Source organism: Ciconia boyciana, chromosome 1 (genome assembly GCF_034638445.1).
Source record: "Ciconia boyciana chromosome 1, ASM3463844v1, whole genome shotgun sequence".
NCBI classification, from domain to species: domain Eukaryota; kingdom Metazoa; phylum Chordata; class Aves; order Ciconiiformes; family Ciconiidae; genus Ciconia; species Ciconia boyciana.
In genome coordinates this window covers 40295913-40310989 of record NC_132934.1, presented here as the reverse complement: position 1 = coordinate 40310989, position 15077 = coordinate 40295913, and the positions used below count along the sequence as shown (strand labels likewise).

At 37.6% G+C, this 15077-nt stretch overlaps 1 protein-coding gene across 6 annotated transcripts in view; it reads right to left on the bottom strand.

Annotated features, from left to right (window-relative positions):
• FRS2 (fibroblast growth factor receptor substrate 2) overlaps positions 1-15077 on the bottom strand; it is a 61773-nt gene that overhangs the window by 16251 nt on the left and 30445 nt on the right. For 3 of the 6 annotated variants that reach the window (XM_072863437.1, XM_072863446.1, XM_072863454.1), the window contains 2 exons: positions 2996-3101; positions 231-322 (listed from right to left, as the gene is read on the bottom strand). In XM_072863437.1, coding sequence (XP_072719538.1) covers positions 231-296 — 66 coding nt within the window. In that variant the 5' untranslated portion in view covers positions 297-322; positions 2996-3101. The remainder of the gene's footprint in view (positions 1-230; positions 323-2995; positions 3102-15077) is intronic. The other 3 variants (XR_012042844.1, XM_072863425.1, XM_072863464.1) reach the window with 1 other exon arrangement.

Below are 15077 nucleotides of genomic sequence, written 5' to 3'. Positions count from 1 at the left end.
ATCAAAACTAATAAAAAATCCTACCCTGTCTAGAAAATTCCTGCCACTGTTGGTAAGAGAGGATTTCTCAAAGGGGCAAGAGAAACCTGTAGCCACAGACACTTGCAACTCTGCAATGTTTTAGCCATTCAGTAATTCTCACCCTATTTTCATTTAAATTTTTTGTGTCACAGAACTACTCTGCAAGAAAGCAACAAAGTAATTCGCAGCATAACATGTCAGTTGCTTACCTTAAACTTGTTTCGATGGTTATCTGGGACAGTTTCTTTATCTGGACAGCTACAACAGCTACCCATGACTTCTTTAGAAGACCATGTGATCTCTAAAGGGGGGAAAAAAAAACAAAAACGATCATTTAGTTGAAATAAAAATAGCGTATCATCAACAAAACAACCCAACACAAATTGCTCTCTGAAATTACAATTCTTCATGATTAATTTTGCAGTCATAAGTAATAAAAAAATAAACATATTACAAATATTTTAAATATTTAAGTTAGATTTGGCATTAAGGAGTGGCAACACCGAGCTGTTAAGGTCCTACCAATAATTCAACTTGAGGTTACTACCAAACAGACCCATTTGATTTGTCACCTTAATTCCCATGGTAGCAGCTCAGAGGAAAACAAAAACCGACAACTTACTGGGTGCAATTCTCATCTCCTAAACCAAGGCCTTTACACAAGGCAACTAGCTGGATTCCAGTTCTGTCTAAATGAGCACTCCCTGGCTTAGGTTGCTGAGCACAGCCCTAGTGACGCCCATACAAGCCCTGGGCTGTAGGAGGTTACCAAGCATGGGCAACACAAACAGCCCACATGGCAATCCTGAAAGGCTGCCCTGGCTTCAGCAGCTCCAGGGCTGGCTTGCAATAGAGGGTGGAGGTGTTCCAGGCCTGGAGGCAGCCCTGTGCTGGCAGCCGTGCAGTGAGGCTCTGTGCTTCCACTTCTAAATACTTCCCATATAGCAAGGTACATAAAACTATGTAACCGAAGTCAAAGGAAGGAAAAAACCCCACATTCAACACAAATATTTTAAAACTTGGTTTTTTAAGTTCTGTTTGGATTAAATTGTGTTACACAGTCTGCTTCATTTGCTATAAAACAGTAAAATATTCAACTAAACACAGAACAGCATGGCTAAATTAAGGAAACCAAAAATAAATATTTGATATTTTGGTATTTTCATTTAAAGATTTCTGTATGTATGGTACAACTTTCATAAAACAGTATGATAAAATGTTCATAGAACCAAGTCTCACAACTTGCTTCTCCTCCCTCTGCCACCTTGCAGAGGGTGGTAAGTCTCATATTTCTTAAATACAAGAAAATTAGACAAAAGAAAACTTAACGCATTTACACCATCTTTATACTGGATAAGAACTAATTTCCACTACACAAGTGAAAAGTGGGGCAAAATCCTGGAAAAGAGCTGGTACATCAACAAGAGATATGACATTAGGAATCAAGAAGAAGCAAGACAGAACTAGTTGATAACTTTTACTGACTAAAGGGGAAAAAAATCTGCTGTCACCTTAAGAAAACTGGGACTTGCTTTCTAGACAGGCATTTGTATTAGCATGCAGCAGTAGTATCCAAGTACCACCTTAGTCTGCTGAGAAATAAGGTGCAAGGAATACAATGAAGAGCAGCTAACTCTTCCCCCTCTTCTTGACCAGAAAAGCCACTCAAAAGAGATACTGCTACCCTAGAGAGTGTATAAATCTGTATAAATCTGCCACCAAACCCCTGCAGAGGTGAAATGGAGAAGGTAACAGAAAGGGTAACAACAGGGCTTGGATTAATCCAGTAAGAAAGAGGCATAGCACCAGACACATAGTCAAAATTCTCTAATGTAATTTCTGGCCATAACATGAAAACATGCATTGATTTGACAGAGCTTTTTTCCCCAACTCAACATGAAACTGGGGGGTTGGTTGTTTGCTTCTACTGTTGCGGAGGGAAGCTATGCTACAGGCAACTGTTTTTTTGCACAGTGGAGAGAAGTCCTAAATTTTATTAATCAGTCCGATCACTCTCTCAATTACAGACTACTTTTAATAGTCTTCACACATATATCCCATTGTTATTTTAACTATTCAATTTTCTTGTTTATGAATTCTGCCTGTTTTGTTTAGAAAGGGAGATACAGGGGTTTTTATTTTTTATTCTATATTATTTATTATAGTAATATATTTATATTATATATTATTCTGTTTAGTATATATTTTATATTATATATTTATATTTAATATAGAAATATATAAAAAGGATATATATTATATATAAAAACACACCTATTGCTAATTTCCTACCCTGGCACCCCACAATGCCTCACTACAGTAATGTTCAGATGTCGGTCTTGTTAGCCTGCTGATGCTACTCTATTTAGTCTGTGAATTCACTACTAAAAAGAGCAACAGGTGACAATAGCTGCAATGCAGATTAACAATGAATATACAAATTTGCAGCAAAGGTTTTCAAGCTCTAGTCCATACAGCAGTCATAGTTGCAGATGCTTCTAGCAGCCTTCAGGCACAAATGCTTGCATTTAATAAAGCCCAGTCTTAGACCTCCCCAATGTTTTGACAAAGCGGACACAGAACTACATAGCAGCATGCTGTTATAGTATCATGACTTCCTTTGCATTCAGCATAAAATAACTGATAAAATCTGTTGGAGGCAGGTGCCTGCAAACTTAAAAACCAATAAAAAAACCTTAACTGAAAAGTAGTTTGGGAAAAATCACTAGAGTTGCAAGTAGAAAGCTGTAGTATATGAAGATGTATGAAGTATAGCCACTGTATCTCAAGAACTACAAAGAAAAGGTATGTAATCAATAATCATTCGAGCTTGTTATTTTGTCTCCAATATATTCTAATATTAGTACTTCAGAAAACCAAGAACTGCAATGCTGCTTCAAAAGAGAGATGTGAACCAAGGCTGTGAGGAAGAAATGAAACAGCTACGGTACTGGCAGAATTAAAAATCACTCACCTAGATTTGGCCATTAATATTCCCAGCCTCTGCTGCAGCATCAGGGCTTCTGTCATACTCAAAGTGTCATGCTGTCTTGTCACAGAACTAATCATTTGACCTAGAACTAGAAGAGTACGTAAAAATGTAATTTTTCTTGTGTTTAAGATGCCAGTTAGTAAACTAACAAAAATACACTTTTTTTTTTTTATTTTGGCAGTATTATGTCAAGTGAGGTCTTCATGGCTAGGATGCATCTTAAGTGGAGTTTTAGACAAGAAACTGATCTCTTCGAGCTTCCCCAGCATTTCAGTGCCTAGCTGGGTCTTGGAAGCAAATAATCTGGTGTCCTTTTCTGCAGCGTAGCCTGTCACACTGGGGACTCCACTCATTCTCCACTCACTCCTTACCCAATTTAATGTGTGGAAATGACAGATGCGAAGCTCCTGTTATCCTTAGCACATACCGAACCAAACCACAGCAGACAGAAGAACACATACAACTTACTCTGCTTAACTCCCTCTTGCTTATCCTACTGAACATATACAAATGCTGACTTGTATGGCTAACACATCACCCTTTCTCTAGTTCACTCATGATTCTTGCTCCATGACATTAACCATAAATTGCTTGCTTTCACTTCCCCCCCCCACCCCCCAGACGACTCTCATACTAGCTATCCACTCACATTTAACACCAAAAACTCAACTGCTGCTTCCATCAGGCTAACAGTTGGCAGCCTCCATTCTCTGTTTGTAAAATTGCCAAATGAGCACTTCAGGTTTCCTTTGACACTGCTTCTTGAACTCAAGAGAAGGGCTAAATTCTCAAAAAAATACTTTATCATTAGCCTTTTTTATCGGCCTTTCAGGATGTCTACGCAAACTTGCTTGAGGCCATTGCAGCCCTGCTTATCAATACTGCTGCAATTCTTCATATTCATCTGCTGTCCTCTGCCTTGCAACTGGATTAAAAGCATTTTGGAAACCCAAAGCACTCTTCTTTTCTGCATAATATCAAATGTAATGTAGTCCCAAACTCATCCCAGGTCCTACGCATCATGGTAACAGTTGGAGAACACTCTTACTGTGGAGGGATTGTGCAAGAGAACAGCAGAAATCCAATACCGGTAAATGCAAAATAACGCACCTAGCAAAAGGAGCTCTATCTGTTAGGAAAGATCAGTCATGTAGTCACGCAATTCAATGAAAACTCTAGCTCAATAGCTATCACAAAGCAAATGAAACAGAATTGTTCAGAAAGAACTAAGAGCCAAAACAAAAATACAATTCTATTGTATGAATCCACAGTACACCCATAGATGTAGTAAAGTATGCAATCATGCCTCTCCCTGTCAAAACACAGGGTAAAACCAGAAATATGCTACTGGGACTGCTCAGCCTGGAAAAAGGGACCACACAGGACAGAAAAGATGAGTACAGAATTATAGGTGACATGGAAAAGATAAATAAAGCACAACTATTTTCCAAATGCAAGCATTAGGGAGCAGCAGTTGACATTATTAAGGGGAAGGTTCAAAAAGACTACACAAAAGTACTTTTTGCACGTGGTATGTAGTTAAACTTTGTGATCCACAATGTCTTGTGAGAATGAGTTCCAAAAACTTAAAGATTCAGAAAGTAATTGGACAAATGCAAGCTCCACAAAGAGCTTTTAAACTCAAGGATGTCACACCTGGCTCAAAAAGTCTGTAAGCTGCATATATTTAGAAGGGTCTTAGGGAATAATCATAAAATGCTCCTTCTTACTATTCCCTTCCCTATATATTTACTATTGGCTGTGAGAATTTACTATTTACTGTCAGAAACAGGATACTGGACAAACCGACATCAAGTCTGACCCAATAAAGCCATTCTAGTTAACATAAAAGGATGACATGGACTCAGCATAAATTTTTTAGTGCACTGTCATAAAACATTAAAAAAAGAAATACTTAACAACTTGTATTTAACTTGAAACTAAACCCTAGATTTCACAAAGATACAGAAGGATAAAGTTATTGAACTGCTTGACAGATACGTATATTTGCATACATATACTAAACAAAGATTCTCTGCTGTGCATAAGTGGTATTTAGTATCAGGGACTTGCAGCAAGTCACATACCCTTCCTATAATTTATTTGCCCTTTAGCCATAAGCTTTCTTGATCTTGGACAAAAATTGTACACAGTTGTATTCAAGACCTATCCCTCTGCAACACGCACAGGCTCTGGTTCTGTGATTGCCCTACCCAATCTAGCTGGTATTATTTAACTATGTTTTTTGGTCAGGTTAGATTTTTGTTGGCTTAGTACACGAAATCAGCTCAGGAGAGAGTCTAGCAAGCGCCAGAGCCAGCTGGGGACAGAATCACAGCCTTAGTCACCTCTGCCCAGTTTTCAGCAAACTTAGCCCCTTCAAAATTACTGGGATTTACTTAGTTTACCAAATTCCATGCTAAAATTTTCAGGACAGGAGAAAGGAAAGAGGGAGCAGAAAGCTTGACCCACCCACTTTGGTGGAATCTTACAGGTAATCATTAGAAAAATAACAACATTAAAAATTTTCACAGGCAAGTTACAGTAACGCAGGTGTGTTTGCACTGGTATTTACCCTGATATTTTTCAAGCAAAGTTTTAAAGCCTTCACATGGTTTGGCTACCTAAAGCAGACTAGCCTGTTTCAGTTACCTAAGAATGATTCTTAAAAGATCTAAACAGAGTTTTTAATGGATAAAAGAAAGCACACAAATTTACAGCACCTAACTTCTTGTAAATGTAAAGCAATAACAAAATTCTCCAACCAGTTGTTTCCAATTACAAGTTGGCTATTTACTCTGTTTAGGATTTTCTTAAATCTTCCCAGATTGCAAAATATTTACCCAAACTTAAACATACAAGAAGAAGTAGACATTTTTGCAGTCACAACCCTAAAAGTTAATCTTTTCAGTTATGTCTACAATGTCAAATCTAGGAGCAGTAATTTCCCGTTCATGAAGCATCAGTGGTGGCTGGGTGCAGTCATGCAAGAAGGGGGAAAGGGATGAAGGGTATTTTCTGCTTCTCCCTAACACATTCATTACTGCACTGCAAGGTAAAAATCCCAGGCAAGACAAACGAGGACCAGCACTTTTCTAAACCTTGTTAACAGGAGTGAAAGTTAGGAACTGCCGTAACTTCAGTAAGATTTATTACTTGGCTTTGTGAAGTAAAACATGTCTCTCTCCCTCATAGACTAAGCAGTGGCAACAAGTTATGCTAATCTTTCAAAAGTCAAGAAAGACAAGGCATCAGCATAAACACAGTAGATACTTTTTTTTATTTAAAGAAGTCACAGTTAAAAGCTTGTAGAAATTCTAACATTTGCAATTCTGCAATTTCGCCAGGTTGGGAATGGTCTGAACAACGCATGTGTTCCCCTTGTATAAGAAAGCCCACATGGGACAAGTTGCACGTACTCCTTTCGCTCACAATAACTGGTCACCCCATTAAAGTCAGCTCACAGTTGCAAAGCCGATCTAAAAACTGGCATTAACTTAGTTCTGCATGCTCTGGTTGCAGAATCAAACATTAACTTTGGGGGATATTTTCTATACGCATTAATTCCGAGCACACACCTTTTAAAAATCAGGGAAGGAAAAACCCCAAACCATAGCATGCCTCAAGAGGCAGGGAGAAGCAAAGGTGCCTTGTCTGTAAACCGATCTTTTGCACATATTCTTTTCAAAAGAAAAAGTGGCCTTTCAAACCACTAGCTGCCACAGTGTTAGATCCTCTGTATGTCTTGCTCTCAGACCTACAAGTAGAGAGCAGAAAACATAACTAAAGTGTATTAACATAATTTTAAGGTCTTTTCTACCACAAAATTGTAGTTGAAAAAAAAGAAGAGGAGACTAGGGCTTTTTCCTCCTTCAGAAATTTTAATATCTAGAAAGCCCAATGAATACAATGGTGTAAATGGAGTAACTGGAGAAAGGTGTCTGTGTACAGGTTGTTAGCACTCAGGCTCACAAGCACTTGAACCTATTCGTTCACATATTATCAAGCACTTGATAATATTTTGATCACAACTAAGCAATATAAACACACACTTATACTGTCATTTTTGCCTGTAACATTCTAAATCGCCCAGTTTAGAAGACTACATCTACTTTTAAATTTAAAGTGTCAGCATTGACCATTTTCAAAGGCTGCTTCTTGTTTGGCCTATGCTATTTAACAAAAAAAAAAATTAAAGGACACAATCCCAACCACTAGGAACACCGAACTCCTCTGCACTTGTATTTCCTACTCTTATTTAAAATACTTGCTTAAAAAGGTAGAGTAAAAAGAAGTATTATCAAACCCTCTACTTTTAACATCATTTTCTGGGGAAATAAAGCGGTTATGATAAAAAACAAACCAACAGAAATGCTGCAAGTTTTGGAGGTATATTAAAATTGCAAACTCATTGACAGATGGATAAATGAACATCAGGAGTATTTCACCTTTTTCCTTCATTTCTTTAAACAATTCTATTTAGCATAGGGAGTAGAATAATATTTTTCAAATTGATAATTATTTTTAAAACGTGAAGCTGCCTGGCACATTTCATATTTCTTTCATCTTCAGTAACAATGCACTGATGTAACCCTCATAGTTTGAACTCTGCCACTTCCTAAAATACATTTCTCAAAATGAGTTCCATAACCATTGTAAAGTGTTAGCCATGGTTTACCTAAACTTGAAACATGTTAGCCACCGTGCTTTATATCAACACTGAAATCAATCATTACAATTCAGAAAGCTCAAAAATTAAGTCCATTTAAGATTTTTTTTTCAGCTGCACCAGCACTATAATACTTGAATATTTCAGAACTACAGAACTGGGTTCTCACAGCTGGTTACTATCAAAGAGTGAACAAAAAGACTATATTTAATTTGAAGTTTTATTAACACACTCTTTAAATGGAAGTTATATGAATGGTTTCAACACCTGCTTCTTTCTTAACTTCATAACTAATGCTCAGATGAATCAAGTAAACAAAAAAATGGAAATGAGTTGTACTTCACAGCTTCAGGAGAAATCCTTAAGTTTTTTAAAGGGAAAAGCCCAATACTTGGGAGCAGAGTGGAGGGAACAGACAAGGTAGTGGTTGTCATCTGTACCAAGGATCGGAAGGTTTCGGTATTATAGCTGTCTTCTGTGAAATAAATTCAAGTTGTTGGCTAGGGGACAGTCATAATGACAAACATTTATTTATTTTTAAAAAACAAGTTCTCAGATATTTTCAAATTCACTTTTTCAAATTGTTCTTTTAGCTGCAGAGTTTTGTTTGCTAGCTCTTCTCAATTTAATGTTACCTGATCATAATCGTGACAAAGCAGGAGACTGACTATTTCTTTTCCTCCTCATTTTGGGTCCCCTTTAAAAGTTAAAGTTATTTGGGAACATGAGATACATGTATGAAAAGATGACTGTTACTTAAAAAAAAGTATTCTGCTGAAACCAGTGTTTGTGGGAGTAAGAAAATTTAAAAGCGGCTAGCATGTTTTCTCCCCTAAATTCTTAAAACTTTGAAAGAACGGACTCTGTAAGCTATTTCAAACTCAAATTGTGCCATGTTTCAGTTTACATGTATCATGTAAAAGACACTTTACCACAAAAGGAAAATTTTTAACTTGGACATGACTCTCCATCCTAGGGTCATCAATGCTGGGCACGTTTCATCATGAAGCATTCTCATCTCAAGAACAACTAGCAATAGCCTACACAGTAGAAATACAGAAGTTTACTTGAATACCTAACTAAAATGGTATCTTTCACAGAAACCGTGACCTTACAGATATAGTAACCTGTGTAAAGCAGAGCACATTTGGCTGAGAGCCAAATGTCACCCTTCTGTTTGATGGCCATAACAGCAGTAGGGACCAGACCTCCTAGGAAAATCAGGAGGCTCCTGGGCAGCCTTCCTGAAGCCTTTACAATTGCCTTGTTGTGGACCTAAGCTATATACCAGATTGGAGCCTTGTTTTCCTGTGACATAGTTGAATCTCTCCACACAAACTGTAGTGCGGGCAAGTGGTGAGCAGGTTTTTTGTTCCTTGACGCCTGTTGTGTGAGCCTGTTTGAAATGGGAGAGCTTGAGGGTGCCCCTCCTTAACCTCCTCTCAGGTTAAGAGGATGTAGCCTCAAACTACAAAAGCAAGTGGGAGACAACATTTTTTTTTTTTTTCTGAAAACCCATAAAGTCTCCACTAAGATGCATGAAGTCTGTTGTATTTGCAGCTTGAAGGTAGAATTAACTCTCCACAAAGGATCGTCCCAAGCCCAGAAAGGGCTCTTTCTCCTGATGCCTTGGAGTTCAGGAATTATCAGAAGTGATGGCAATGGCTAATTATTTGTATCTATATAAAAATATGCACAAACTGCTTAGTATTAAGTAAAAGTCCCCCTTCTCCCTTCCTCCAAGCATGTTAATGTTGTCACCTCTTATAAAACTCCTTAAAAACAAACATTCTCCTCAAACCTATTACTTAAGATAGCTAACACTTAAAATACTTTGTGCAGGAATAGACCCATCACATTTCTAGATGTTGCCTCTGACAGACTTTTTTTTTCCTACCTCACCTGGGGTAAAAAAATAAAAAGAAGTGAATTCTTTACTTCCAAGTGGAAAGGTGCAAAGGAAAACCTAGGGAGCATGGAGGAAAGGTATTTATTATTTAAGCAGACACCAGATTCATCCTGTATTTTAGGTTACTAACTTAAACACTGTCAATCAATGCCTTCGCCCTACAGAGGCTGACCTCTTTCCATTTAGTGTGTAAGAATCAGAATCCAAATTTTGGTTGTCTAAATTACATCTAAACTAGACACGAGGAGCAGACATCACAAATAATTTGCTAGGCAACTGAACACACTGAAATAGGAAAAACTAACTTTGATAATTTCCTCTCAAAGTTCAAAATTTGTGGCCCCCAAGTGTTGGGATGTTTACTTTTATACAGGGATTCAGACAAGAAGCTTCCCCAATTCAGAGCGGGTATCACAGCGACCATCAGTACACCTGCCCAGCACGTGCTGCAAGACTAATCTCACACACAAAATACTCGGTGACAGAAGTGACCTATTCAAAACAAGAAATCTAATTTCATTACAGTTGGATGAGTGGCTTCTTATAGGAATGTTACAGATGTCTTAACACTGATTTCTGTTAAAACAGAAGATTTTTTTAATCTTTTTTTATGGCTTTCAGTACATGGAAACAGAATCACTGTCAAACATTTGCAGATACAAACCACTCTGCAACTTACTTTTTATCTTTCTCTCTGTCCCTCATTTTTTCCTTAAGGACTTATTTTTCCTTATGAACTTTTTGCAGAATGATACTAAATATAAATTGATTTATTTCAGACTTTACATCCTTCATGTTTCATTATTTCCATCCTCGCATACCATGTTAAATATTGCTTGATATTTGATTACAAGTGGTGTATTTAGATTTGTTTAACAGTGCATTTTCACCCTGCAAAAATATAAGCAGTAAGGATGGGATGCAATTTATAAAGCAGCTTATTTTTCTAGATCCTTCATGAAGAATACTGAGGACATAATATGTCAAAAGGAAAAACATGCTTTAAGAGATACTGCATGAATTGTGGATTAAACCCTCTACTTAAAAATTCACCCCAAACGATGGCAAAATTTGCATTATCTGTACCAGCCCAAAATCTTCTTATGACAGAACCTGAAGCTTACGTACTCAATTACTTTGAACGCTAGCAAATCCACTCAACTTCTGTTTTCTGTTTTTCTGTTTGCCCTACGATAAGCCACACAGCATAGAACCTGCCCCTCCCTGAAGCTCATTCCAGTACATCTCTCCTCTTTTAAACTCTCACAATTGCAAATACTTGAAGAAAGCACAGCCAAATCCCTACGGATATGTGATAAGTAATTTTCTCAGCTCAGAGTTTTTGAGCACTGTTGATGCTAACAGTTATTCTACAGCATGGAATAATTTTACCCAGATACTGTCACCTCAGAGATTAAGTACAAACTGAGAGTATAAATCTGAGCGTTTCAGGTTATACGTAGACAATTTCTAAGTAACTCATTACATCCTCTGCTCGTTAACCAGAGTTGTCACTACAGCAAAGCAGCTTTAATTTTTCCGCACAAAACAAATTTTGGATGAAAGTGGAAGTCCTACAGGCATTTGAGACAGCAAACAGACTAATAAAGAGAGGAACGAACTTACCATAAGAAAAATGTTACTGAGTAAAATAATGATTGCTTTATTGCCATGTTATTCCTTCCAGGAGATAGGTGAAGAAGGCTGAAACGGTACTGCAATCAGTCCTTTGAGTTTTGCTGGTGGCCGAATACTGCCCATTTTGTAACTGGCTAATACAACAGATTAAATGGATAACCTATTTATCTGATGTGGCAAATCCTGCGTCTTCAGAGTCATGATGTAATCCATGGTGGCAAATTCTATATGATTTAAGAATCCTGGTATCCTACTTAGGACTTAAAATAGCCCATACTTTGACCTTCTATTTATTTTGGCTAGCATATCTTCACTACCATGAAGCCAAGTTCTTTCAATTGGAAAACAAAACTTAGGTTTCTGGAACACGGGACTCCCACGTACCAGACCTCACATGCACATAAGAGATGTAGCACCAAAATAAAGCATTTGCCCTGAACTAGTAATTACTGAGTGTGGTCAGCTCCAAGAGCTTCATTCCCCAACGGTCACAAAAAGGACCTCTTCACTTTATAATTACTTGGGGGAGAAAAAAAAAAAATTCTGTACATCAGCAAAGACTGACTAATTCACTTCAACGTTTGGAGACAGAACAGACGTAAGAGGTGCCAGAGCTGGAATGTTCTCCCATGGAAACACAGGGGTTTAAAGGGATACGAGTGTTCAGCAGAACAGGAAGAAACCCCTGAGAAATACAGCAAAAGGGGCACGAAACACGCTCCTCGCCTGCCCACGCATGCTGCCATCCTTCAAATCAACTCCTCTTCTTTCAGGTGTCCTGGAAGGCCCTTGCCTTGCACTGTCTGACAAACGACAACGTAACAACAATTCACCCCCAAACAGCGAATGCATTTTGGGGAGATGGCATTTTAATAGTAAAGTAAGCTGAACTAAGGTCAGTCATAATCCTTGCCCTTCATCCACTTGGCAACAAGTACTAAGAAAATTAATATTGAGGGTGCCTAAGTACTAGAAGGATGAAAAAGCAGCAGTGCTAACAAACCATAACAGAGTTAAAAACGACAATGAAGGAGATCCAAGAAGAAACTAAACATGCTGAGAAAGAGTTTGGTGCCGCTGGCTGCAATTATGGAAAACAAACTATGAGTGGTAGAGGTGAAGTTGCAGAATCTAGTTTCTAACTTCGCTTATGCTAACAGGTGGAGTTTTACCTCAAGATTTTTATTAAATGAGCATGTTGTCAGACTTATGATTAAAATGCAGTAATAAATGTACGCTCCTTTTCTCTCTTTAGCCCTTTCCCACAAAACCAAAACACAAAACTGGCAAAACCCAAGCTAACTGTAAAGCCTTCTAGCTCCTATGAAAACAAAATTATTGCAACCACACACAAGCTTCAGCACACAAGCTTGCCGTTTCGGCGCGCCGCCCTCAGAGCCCTCTTTGAACACGCGGCGAGGAGGCTGATGCAGGATCGCACCGGGAACTCGCCCTCTCAGCAGCATTCCTCCGCCAGCACCTCCAGCCGCTGCCAACCCGCCTGCTCCTCAAACTCACAGAAGGCTTTCTTTTCTTTTCTTACTCCTCCTTTTTAGCACCCAGATCCTCACGACTCGATCCATTTTGCTGTATATGTTTCAGCATATTTGGATTCAAAGTGATCAGCAACTTTTTACTTCTTCCCCCTCACCCCACTCTGCCTTGGTGCTATATAAAAATACCCAACACCATTTAAAAAATAGGGAAAAAAAACAAACAAGCAAAGAAAAAGCAAATTACGAGCCTTGTTGGTTTGTTTAAATTCAGGACTGCAACTGATCTTGAAGAGTCATTATGTAAAATTTTGAAATGGCATGTTAGTATTAAATTAATTCTCTACAGTTCTCCTTAAAAGTGATCATTTTAGCAAAATGCTCAAATTTAGGTTAGTTACATTTGTTGGAACACTGTTCATCAGTAATTCCTTAAAAAAAAATGCTCATTTTGACAGAAAAGCTCTTATATTCACCACAATTACAGTAGAACTGAAGATTAAAGACCAACTCAAACAGCTGAGTTAGACGAGCAGAGAGAACTGCAGCAGGCAGCAATGTTGTGCTAACACTTAAATACTTCATGACATTTAAGACTGATGTGACACTGATCATACAACTCTCCACTTCACTCTAGCATGACATTTTAAGACCCACATTCCCTCACCCTGAGGTGTGGCACCTCATATTTTGGCCTATCCTAATGCGATATAAAAGGTAATCACACATTTCATCCAGGTATTAGGTTGATACAACTGTTCTATTCAATAGGTGAATACATATACATATATATATATATATATATATGTATTTTATATATATATACACATGGCATTAAATGGAGTTTCAAATCTTCACCTCAGCCCATTTCAAAAACTCTAGGTCTTTAATGAACATGCATCTTCAACAGGACCATACAAGCTGTTTGCTCCACCATCCCCATTAATCCTTCTGAGGATGTGGGACAACATTCCTTGTTCTATTCTTTAATCGCTCTCCAAAAACTGATCCTCTTACTCTGAACTTCCAGAGAAACAGGACTTATATTTTACTTGGTATCATTTTTAAAACAACTTACACACATGCAAATATTTTTCAATTTCTTACTAAAACAATTTCTCCAGATCCACACCACCATATTGTTTTCTGTGAATGTCTGCCAGATTAACTACATCCTTTTAAAAGAAACAGCCAGAATATCAAACTCCAAACCATGACATTAGGTTAAACAAGCAAGCACTACTAAATTATTTTATTATTGGAAATTCTGAATCTCTTAAAAAATGTCCTCTGAGGAACAGCATATACAAAAAGCATCATTTTTACACAACAACAAACCAGCAGAAACAGGATGAAGTTTTAAGCATCACTGCTATGGAAATGCTTTTTGGATATAGGATCAAGGAGAAAGGCAAGGAGATGGGAAAATAAAGTAGAAGGCTACAACAATTAAGTCAAGTAATGGGGCCTAAGAGGAAGAGAGAATCTAGCTTAATTCTTGAAAAGGATGCCTGGCTTGAAACTGTTTAAATAGTGAGTCAGCTCTCCAATATTTAACCACAAATGCCTCCTAAAACTTGAGGCCCACAGCTCTTGCCAAGTCTTCAAAGCCAGCAAAGTGCCAAATTTTGTAATTAAGTAAATGGCATTGAGTTTATATTTTGTAATATTTTAATCTCTCAAATATTGTTCATTCAAACATTTCAGGAAAGGTTAAGTTTTGCTTTTATGTTTTGACATGTTTTGCACAGTCTTCTAATACATGAATAGATACAACACTGAAAAGCCTGCAAGGTCTTTCTTACCGAAATGTTAAGCAGATTCAGTAAGATGTTATCAAAACTAAGACCAAGCCACTGTGTTTTATAAAAATAAATAAATAGATAAATACAGTTTCAGTATGTATTCTCAATATGTGCCCTTCTTCATCCATCTGTTGGTTCCTCTATCAGCAAGTTCTTAGCACTTGGATACAAGTTCTTAGCACTTGGATACAAGGATACAATACATGGGGTTTTTTTCTTCGAAAACTGACAATCCCATCCTCCCAAGATATCATTAAATCTGGGTTGTTTTTTTTTAATAGTTTGCCCCCTGTATTTACCATTTCTCCCTTTTCTGCACAGAAGTCTCTTCATCACATTTGAAAGACCTCTTATTTTCTTAGTTCTGTTTACATGCCTCCTCACGTGCTTCTTGTACATTCTTTTCTTCCCACTTTAAGGAGAAATTCTAATAATCATTTAACCTTACCTCCCCTGTGACCCCAATTCATTGTATAAAAGGGGAAGATTAACAATAGCTAGTTACTCCTCTAAATCAAAACTATGTAGACTCTTCACTGGTAGCTGATGA